This window comes from Leptinotarsa decemlineata, unplaced genomic scaffold (genome assembly GCF_025532065.1).
Source record: "Leptinotarsa decemlineata unplaced genomic scaffold, Ldec_3_MD MMD2_tig00026361_RagTag_RagTag, whole genome shotgun sequence".
NCBI lineage: Eukaryota > Metazoa > Arthropoda > Insecta > Coleoptera > Chrysomelidae > Leptinotarsa > Leptinotarsa decemlineata.
In genome coordinates, this window is record NW_027412704.1 from 4,623,403 (window position 1) to 4,634,135 (window position 10,733).

At 35.9% G+C, this 10,733-nt stretch overlaps 1 protein-coding gene across 1 annotated transcript; it reads left to right on the forward strand.

Moving 5' to 3' along the window:
• The first annotated feature begins 1,251 nt into the window (after nucleotides 1-1,251).
• On the forward strand, nucleotides 1,252-7,753 carry LOC111507281 (fatty acid-binding protein). Its single transcript, XM_023162575.2, has 4 exons — nucleotides 1,252-1,409; nucleotides 4,978-5,150; nucleotides 5,210-5,314; nucleotides 5,373-7,753. Exons 1-4 carry the CDS (start codon nucleotides 1,340-1,342, stop codon nucleotides 5,421-5,423), a joined length of 399 nt encoding a protein of 132 aa, XP_023018343.1. The 5' UTR covers nucleotides 1,252-1,339; the 3' UTR covers nucleotides 5,424-7,753.
• Nucleotides 7,754-10,733: the final 2,980 nt, after the last annotated feature.

A 10,733-nucleotide genomic window follows, 5' to 3' on the forward strand; every position in this document is an offset into this window, starting at 1 on the left:
TATAGCTTTAAAAGTAGACCGACTCTTTCGCAATACCATCCCTCCTAGAACTAAGTGTTTTTAACAGTTTTTCATGGGGGTAACATAGAAGCTGAAATACATTCAAACTCTTGCTATTGATACCAAATCATTTTATGGAACAACGCCATTTTAAAATGATAGCAATTCGGAATACTGGCATTAGACGAGTTGAAAATATGAAATACTGCACATATAGTGATTTGCAGATGAAAAGTATGTAGATGTTTTAAGAATATATTATTTAAAACAAACTGAGTTGATTTGCAACTAGAAATGTAATACGTCGACAGAGTGAATTTTTGTATAATTAATATTTTTTCCAATTTTATTAAAAGAGTGGCGCACTTGAATTTTACTAATAATAGGTTATATATTTGACAATTAAATTTTATTTGCAGTTAATATTTCAATCTTTGAAGCACAAACAATATATTCATCGGTTTAAAGGTACAAAAGTGAAATTATTAAAATGGCACCAACCTTTCTATTTGTTAGTTTTCAGTTGGTGACATATCTATTATATTTTCCGAGTGTCCAATACAAAATTACTTCTTGCACCTGCATTATATTTCATAACGCTAACTAAAAAAACTTCTATAAAATTGTATTTCAATTTTATTTAATAAGACTCTTCACGAAACTACTTTTTAAAAGTGTTAGAAAAATTTTGTAGTAACTGCCGAAATCTTTATGAAACTGTTTTGTAATGTTTGCAAAAGGCGTTACAAAATATTATTAAAGACTAGAATGTTTTATAAAACGGTACCAATTTTCTATTTATAGCTGTTTTATGAACACGTCGAAAACATTTGTGGGAGAAATACAGTTTTATAATTTGTTTCTCTGAAACGTTTTCACAACCATTATAAAATATAACATCGCTAGTTGGGCTGGTCACTCGTCAATGCTTGTTAGAAATTTTTTGGTCAAAAACAACACCCTAATTATATCTCAGCGACCGTGTTCACCAGATTTGGTTCCCTGTTCTCAAAATTGAAGAAATCCATGAGAAAACGACATTTGGGTCGATTGAGGAGATAAAAATCGAATCGAATGAGAACTGCTTCGAGGGTTAAAAAACGCTGGGAAGCGTATTATATCAGAGACGAATACTTTAAAGCGGACAAAATAAAAATTGATGAATTATCAATATTTTATGTGAAACTGAAAATTCACCTTATTTTTTGAACAGACCTCGTACACTTCATTTTGATATGTTCCACTGAACTATATATAAATCCCTGTGATCATTCAAAAAACGCAGTTCAACAAACGGTTACAGTCTAGAAAGAGATAATAATAACAGTTTTTCATCAACATGGCCCCAATCGCAGGAAAATATCAACACGTTGAGAATGTTAAGTTCTTCGAACTTATGAAGAAAGCAGGTTAGTAGCTGCAATACTAGAGCCTACATTAGTCCATCGACTTCTTAGTTTTTCTTGAATATTTTGAAAACTTTTTTTTTTAATTTTAGATTTTTTATTCTTCGATTAATAGTTTTATTAAAACAACGATAAAAATAAAATAAAAACAACAATAAAAAATAATTGGCGCTCCAGGGCGACTTCATTGATTCCAGTGGCGCATTTGCTTTTTCAGCTGCAGGAAAACCAGTCAATCTAATAATAACACTGATGATTTTCAAACAAGACTCAATCTCTAACGGAAGCAAGAAACTCTTTGGAAGGTTCGAAATAGATGAACATTTCAACCTAGCAGACCACTGTTATAATATTCATGCAGTCATTGTTCACTATGGTTCTGGCGTTGAATTTGGCCATTATTACGCCTTGGTCAAAGAAAAAACGGGCTGGTTTAAGTTTAACGATAGTCGTGTCACGAAGTGTTCTGGCCATGCATTGAATTTATTGGAGCCTCTGGAGACACTCTACATTCTGTTTTATAAGAAAGAGGACATTGTTAGATCAAGATCTTCAGATGATGTGGTGCTGCAGGTTTTTCCGGGTTTTCCTGCAGCTGAAAAAGCAAATGCGCCACTGGAATCAATGAAGTCGCCCCAGAGCGCCAATTAATTTTTATTGTTGTTTTTGAAAACTATTGACAATTTTCATTTACCTTGTATGTGATAAAATAGTATCAAGCCTCCGTAATTAATACAGATGACATAATTGTTCTTGAAATGTACTTTGTTATCTATAATCGCTTTGGATATAATTGATAAATGTAGTTTTGAAAAACTAAAAAACACGCTTTAAAGAACATCTAACTGAAAAGTTAAAAATAATTTTTTATAAAGTTCAAAACAATAACGAACGAAAAATAATAATTTTATTGTGAAAAAAGTGTGGGCGCTTTTTACTTTTTAGTTTCATATGCTATACAAGCGTGTTTCTTAGTTTTTTCAAACTATATTTATTTTTTACTTCTTAGTTTCATATGTTATAGAAGCGTGTTTTTCAGTTTTTCAAACTACATTTATTTTTCAAATCAATATTTTGATTTGATATGTAATGTCAAGCACCTCAATTGTAATTTTTCAATTATTTGAAATATTTAAGTAACTGAATTTTTTAGGTGTACATTTTACGATAACATTTTCATTGTTGAAATTCATATTCTGGTTTGCTTTCAAACATTCGATTTAATTTTAAAATGAATCTTTCGTTTCGTTCAAAACTTCTTTCTGTATTAAATCAGGGGTAATTGAAAATATTTGAATATCTAAATATTCCATCTGTAATACAAAATTTCGCTAACACTTATAATTCTTGAAATCGAGTTTTTATTTTGATTTTCTTTTGAACAACCTATCAAGGAGGTTACATACAGCGCCATCTGCCCGCGAATAGATCAAGCAATAATAATGTCGATAATTCTGTCAATACAATTCGTGATTATTTCTCGATTCACCGAAATTTCGGTAACATTGTGAAATGGTTTTGGTTCAATGGTCCAACTGAGAAATGTGAATATTTCATTGCTTCAGGTAGATAAAAAAATGGAAGATAAAAATGACTGAAAAACAGACGAATACATGGAGTAACTTTCATTTTTTGATATGTATCATCAGTCGTCAAAAAGTAGATGTTCACCTAGTCAAAAAAAGTTGGTGTCCACTCTGGAGATGATAAAATACTACTCTTAAATACTACTTCTGAATATTACTCCTGAGAGTCATAGATCTATATTACCTTTTCAACATACTTAGTTAACCCTGTAAATGGTTTATTACTGTTGGGTAATGAAGGCTATTATTATTATCATTATTATTATTATTTTTTCCAACCTAAGTGTGCGCTGGTCAGGCACTATCTCCCGAAGCCCTGATACATTCGGGAGGGCGCGCCAGCATTATCAACCAATGACCACTCCCCACACCGTGGGTTAAGTGATCATTGGGTCCGAGAATTATGTACCCTGAGCAAGCGCAGTGAACCAAGAATGACAGCCTACTACATCTGTGCGGCTAAGATTTCTGCCTTAGTGCGGCAAGCCGGTATGATTTGACAGAGTGATCCGGATAGTCTGCGGAGTTCGAAGAGAAAAACTCGATATTTCATCTGTTTTTCCTCCTCTTTTCTGACGATATTCATCTCGCCAGGAGCTGAAAACTCCACGACAAATATCGTTTTTCTCTGGTGGTCGAGAAGGACTACATCAGGCTTATTAGCTTGCATGAGCCTGAGGGTGGGGAACGAGTAGTTCCAATAAATTCGGCACTTCCCTTTCCCCACAATGCATTCTTAGGGCCGCGTTATGTCGATGGATATAGGCCGAGACCGCATATGCTGGACATGCTGATAGCAAGTGCATTAGGGTCTCGGGCGTCTCGCGGCAGGCCCTGCACCTTGTGTCAGGAACCTCTATACCAGCACGCGACTGCCGTAGACTAAGGTGTTGAAGACACCATCCTGGCAAGCCATGATGAACCCCTCAGTTTCCGACTTCAGCCCACTCGACCTGAGAAAAGCGAACGTCAGGCGCTTTGATAAGCCAAGATCTCGAATGTTATTGAAGAAGACCCCATGCATTGGCTCATCCTTATATCTCCGCAGAAGTGAGGTAATCTCTGCGATTTTTATCTGAGCTTTTTGCTGAACGGGTTCCAACTTGGTGACAGAGTTATTGTCACCTCGTTCAGAGTCGAAAACTATACCGAGTTCATCAGCTGCTCGGGCAGCTGCCCTAAGGAGAAATGCTTCAATTACTGCTCTCTCATGGTCACGGACCATGCAGAGAAGGGGATCCGAACTCCTGACGACTTTACAGGCTGTATCCAATACCATTTTGTCATGGAGACACTCCAAACTCAAAAGTCTAGGCCTCCCTGTTGCCGGGGGAAGTATAACCGTGAAACGGACGATTTTGGATGCAAACTCCTGTAGAGATGAATCTTTTTTCGGATCTTCACGTCGAGTTGATACAGCTCCTCCCGAGTCCACTTCACAACTCCAAACGTGTAGAGTTAGATTGGAACGGCAAGTATATTTGTTGCAGCAGTAGATGCTTCCATCTACGAGCTGCACATCCTCATCGTAGTCCCCGCATCGTCCTCTTTTGAGATGGACCATTGCACGTTCGTCTAACCCGAATTTCATACCGATAGCATGCATGTACTCTTTCACCACCCTCAAGGACTGATGGGGATCCTTCTCTCCAGAGGCATAAAGTTTAAGCTCATCCATATAAAACAGATGGGTGACCTTGTGCTTCCGGTTTCCGGGGGTGTCACAGTTATACCCTCGAGTATTTTTGAGCGCAACGGATAATGGCAATAGTGAGATGCAGAAGAGAAGGAGAGTTAGGGAATCACCCTGAAATACACCCCTACTGAAAGTGACCTATCTCGTTTGAACTCTTGCTTGACCAGATATTATGGTGAAGCGAGTTCGCCAAAGTAGTATCAGTTGTTCAATGCATCTCACTATATTGTCGGGTACCGCAAGGCATCTGAGTAAATGCAAGATATTATTATTATTATTATCATTCTAGGATACCCTGAAGACAAAGCCTCTGCTGCTGACAAAACTAGGGCAGTTGTGACGTTGACCATAGATGGCGATAAAGTAACTACCAAAGTTGAAGAAGTCGGAGACGTTGTTGAAAACCACTTTGTTTTGGGTCAGGAATCTGATGAAAAACACCCTGGAGGTTTCGTTTCGAAGGTATGCACCAACACTTTCTTCCTAGAAATAAATTGATTGAACTTTTCGAAATCTTTCAGACCACCATCACAAAAGAAGGAGATGGACTGAAATTTGTATCGAAAGAAAGTGGGGGTAAGTTCCTCACCAGATTGTACAAATTCACCGACGCTGGATTTGAAGTGGTAATATATTTTTAATATAGGTATTCAATATTGTTCTAACTGTTTCATCTTGTTACAGGTCTTGAATTTTGAAGGCTTCGAGGCAAAGAGAATCTACAAGAGGCTATAAAAGGATTTTGATATCACCGAGCAATCTATCGTATACATATTTTTATGATTTTTTTTCAGTAAATTGAAAAAAAAACATTTGAAATATTTCATTTCTTGAGAAATCTGTATATCTGAGTTAGCAACTTTAGATCGGTCATTTAAGTTGAAATAATGAAGAGAAAATGTTTGATTGTAATGAATAGTCTGGAAATAACAACTTATTTCAAAAATTCATTCACCCATAGAAAGCTTCATTATCGGTATGTAAAAATTTAGGAATCCATACTGTGGGAGTCACTGGTGTGTGCAATATTTAGAGTGCGTTGTGAGATATTTTTCAAAACTGAACCCAACAGAACAGTTCTATAAATAATTATACGACTGTATTGGACTCTGCACGGGTACAATTCAGAGTTTTAGTTTTTATCGTGCAACACAGATCGAATCCACAGCTCACAGATTCAACAACAGTACTAAATCAAATGACTGGACGATTCGAAGTAACATTTGTTATTTTGAATGATGTAGCTTTGTAATAATGATAGCTTGTCTGACCTATTGATATTGATGATGAAGATGAGGATGAAGAAAATACTTTCGTCTAATTTCAACTAAGTTTAGTATTTGTCAGGACCGGTTTCGGTTTGTTAGACCATCATCAAGTAGTTGAAAATAATGTATCAAACCGAAAGCGGTCGTAACAAATAATAAACTCAGTAGATATTAAGCTTTATTGTTTATGCTATATTTAATGATGAAAGGAATATCGAAACTGTTTCAGTAGTTTCATAAAATATCGTATACAGCTGACCGCCTTGGGGAGCCTTACTCACATTGATATTCCAGAATTGAGTTATCTGTTGATCCCTTACGTTCTCGTAGAGCAAAACGCCACCCCAGTACTTCATTCAGGCTTGTACTTCAAGGACAATTGGGGCCATCAATGCATTTGTTGTTCAGCTCAGCATCACTGATGGGATCTTTGGCGGGTAGAAACGGCGCTGTCTGCTGTTGAGTCATAAATGCGTCGTGTTTGGGCTCTGGTTCACATCTATTTTGATGACTTTGGTGTTCATTTGTTACAAATGAATTCAAGCGGCTTGTCAAACCGATGCGACGGGATAGAACTATTGTTGCATTCACATCCCAATTTCAAAATGAAAATTGATAGTTGCTAACATAATTTTGCTGAAGTTAGTTTCCCCCAAGATCATGGGGTACCGAGCTTCGCTCAAGGAGTTGATCAGCAACTGTATAGTCGTTGGAATAAAAAGATGAACATGAAATTATAATAGGTCGAAGCATCTGGCTTCATGTACCGTACTTGAGCGTTGCAGGATATTTCGGAATGTTCGAGAATATTATGAATTGGTCTCAAATATTCATCATCAAAAGCACGCGATACAGGTGTAACCGGAAATATTCTTTCTGGATGATGGACAGAGAGTTGTTCCGTGATGTTCCCTGCCCATGCCTCAACATTCCAAACCGTTCTGTGATGTTCTGGAATATTGTGAAGTAGGGGGCTACCACAACGTATAACCTTGATTGTTCCACAATTATCTGGTATATTTCCAGATGGTTTCCCAACATTCCGATTAAGTATTATGTGAAAGCTATTTCCCGAAATTTTTGGCCTTGACCTGCAGATTTTTATGCAGGACATCCCAACTAGCAATTTTATATTTTATAATGGTTGTGACAACATTCAAGAGAAACAAATTATATAACTGTATTTCTCCCAGAAAAGTTTTCAATATGTTTATAAAACAACTATAAATAGGGAACTGACACCGTTTTGTAAAACATAATAGTCTTTAATAATATTTTGTAAGGCCTTTTGCAAACACTACAAAACAATTGTATAAACATTCCGGCAGTTACTATAAAACTGTTCTAACACTCTTAAAAAGTAGTTCCGTAAAGAATCTTGTGAAATAATTGAAATACAATTTTATAAAAGTTTTTTTAGTAATTCCAAGTAAGCGTTATAAAATATAATTTAGGCGCAAGAGGTAATTTTGATTTAGACACTAGGAAAATATAATAGATATGTCACCAACTGAAAACTAATAAATAGAAAGGTTGGGGCCATTTTAATAATTTCACTATTGTACGTATAAAACCGGTAAAGACATTGTTTGTGCTTCAAAGATTGGTATTTTAACTGCGAATGAAATTTCATTGACAGAGATATAGCCTAGTATTAGTAAAATTTAAGCGCGCCACTCTTTCAATGAAATTTTTGGAAAAAATTATTGATTATACAAAAATTCACTCTGTCGATGTATTAACTTTCTACTTGCAAATCAACTCAGTTTGTTTCAAATAATATAATCTTATAATATCTATGTAATTTTCATCTGCAAATATTACTATTTGTGCAGTATTTCATATTTTCAACTCATCTAATGTCAGTATTACGAATTGCTATGATTTCAAAATGGCGTCGTTTTTTAAAATATTTTGGTATCAATATCAAGAGTTTTAATGTATTTTAGCTTCTATTACCCCTATAAAACTGTTAAGAAACAGTTAGTTCTAGAAGTGATGGTATTGCAGCAGAGTCGGACTACTTTTAAAGCTATAGATTTTTATAAAAATGAAGACTCGATTTCTCACGTATTGTTTAGATAAATATTATATGTAAGTATGTTTTGGCTAAGAAGCTTCTTCCATCGATTATGAAGGCTGAATTTCGAAGTAGTTTTGAGCTAGTGATTTGAGTGTATATAAACATGGTGCTCCATTCAAATCGACAGATTTTTATCATTAATAATCATGTTTTAGCAAGAACAAAATTGAAGCACTACGTTACGTGAGTCTTCACCTAAAACGAACCAGTTTCCTTAATTTTTTTCCAATGACCAATATTACACAACGTTATTAGGTATAAATTTATTGGGACGCTAGACAAATTGAACTTGACAAACTATACTTCATTACACGACCTCTAAAATCAATCTAAGCTGGTTCTTCTTAAGTGATACATTTTATTTTTGGAGACAGCAAATATAAATTAGCGGAAGCAATTTGATTTTATAACAGTTATTTGATTGTTTTGGAATTGTAGTGAATATATACCATACTATAAAATAGTTGGTAAATTATCATCAAAGTGACAATATGGTAATTTAAACAAAATTGTATTTGAAATCATTCTAATGAAATACTTTTATTAAAGCTACAGGAAGCAGTTATAAAATAATCAAACTTCACAGAAAAGTGCTGTAAAACTTCTACAAAACAATTTGCTTTTATAGGAAACTATGTTTTATAAGTTAGTTGTTGAAACGTTCCTGTGATAATTTCGTGACTAATTCAAAACGTATTTATAATTTTATTTTGTAAACGTTTCTATGAAAAATTTATAAAACACTTTTATTGCCTACAACTGTATTATATTCACGGCTCGTCCAATATAATCAATTAACATTTTGGGAGTGATAATAAAATACCAATAAAATAAAAGTGTTGCAGCTCCATGAAATTATAAAACAATTTCCAACACCTTGACGCGTGTTTCGGTCACCAAATGATCATTTTCAAGAAGAAGATCAGACTGGATTTGTTCTTCCGAACATTGCATCACAACTAGGCTTGTTAATCAAAAAAACAATGTATGCTCAAATTTCAGATTCAACCTCAACATTGAACGTAGGTTTAAATCCACCCAAGTATCCTTTTTTGCCACATTGATTTTAAGAAAATCTTCTACTCAGTTAAATTCTGGGTACTCCAAAGGTTTTTGCTGCCGGCGTGTATCCCATAGCTTTTTTCATCACGGAATCTGTAGCTGATGCCACATCATTTTCGCTCCACTTTTGCCTTTGACTTGTTTTCTGTAAAATGATAGTTGAGTATCTATACACAAATGTAATATTTAGTGCGCGTGACGATCCCCATGGTGTTTCTTTGATGGCCTGGGAACCATCAAAGGAACACCCATGGATATTTCTTTACAAGCAAACCTAACCAAACTATTCGATTTAACGTATGCATTGCATATAAACACATTCCAAGGTACCAAATTTGTAATCCTCATACTATGTTTGGTTGTCAAGAAATACTCACTACAAAATTAACCATCCTTACATCAGTACTCGGATTAATTTTTTGCTATAGTGCAGCGATGGAACGACGTTTCCGTACGGAATTTCACAGGCGCACTGCTGTTGCCACGCAGACTATCTTGGATACTGAATATAGACAACACACATTGCACTTATCAAAATATGATAAGAGGGCCATCATTGGGACAGGGCCGTCGTAGATCACTTCTGTATATGTAGAGAAGGGAGGGTGAGTGTAAGCCCACGCACTTAGGCCACATGTGACCCATTGTACATCCTCCCGAGGAGTTGTCCACCTAGGTCATCGTCTATCCTGTCCTTTCCAAGAAGGTAAACAGGTCACTGGGAGACATCTCCTTTATATCGGCAGGTGTAGGCCAAGACTCGCCGAACACACACTCTCTTATTGACGATAACTCCGGACACTCGCATAGGACATGCCTGAGAGTTTCATCTTCCTGTTCACACATCCTGCATAGAGGTGTGTCCACTAGCCCCATAATATGGAGGCGTTCTCTTAGATGACAGTGGCCAGTTAGAAATCCAACTATTAGACGTAGGTTTTTCCTGGTCATAGCCAGATATTTTTACGGCGCCAGCATCCCAAGGTCGCCTAGGGTGATCCTGGTGATCCTTAAACCAGTCCGTTTCATCTTTGACCAAGGCGTAATAATGACCAAATTCAACGCCAGAACCATAGTGAACAATGCTTGCAGGAATATCATAATATTGGTCTGCTAGATTCAAGTATTCATCTATTACGAACCTTCTAAAGAGTTTGGTGCTTCCGTCAGAGGTTGAGTCTTGTTTCAAGATCATCAGTGTTATTATTAGATTAACATAATCTGCATAAGAATCATTCTCCAAGCTGTGATCGATCCTCCCAAGTGAAAAAAGTTTCGTAGAGGGATCGATTCGGCTCTCGCTTCATAAAGCTCTTCCACTGAAAGGTAACCAGAACCACGAGGACTGCAACTCATATTTGGGGGGCAAGAACCATTTCCAGAAATAGCCTTTTGACTTTATTGCTTTCAACTGCTGAAATTTTTGTATTTTCATAATTCATAACATGATCTGAAGAGATAACATGTTCATTCATATCATTCCATAACATGATCTGAAGAGATAACATGTTCATTGTTCAGCCAATCCACAAGAACTTCTGTTGAGTCTGCAGTAACTTTTATGTGACGTGATTCTTCTAGATGGATTACGACTGGTCTGACCAATGTCAATTGAATCACAAGAAGAACATG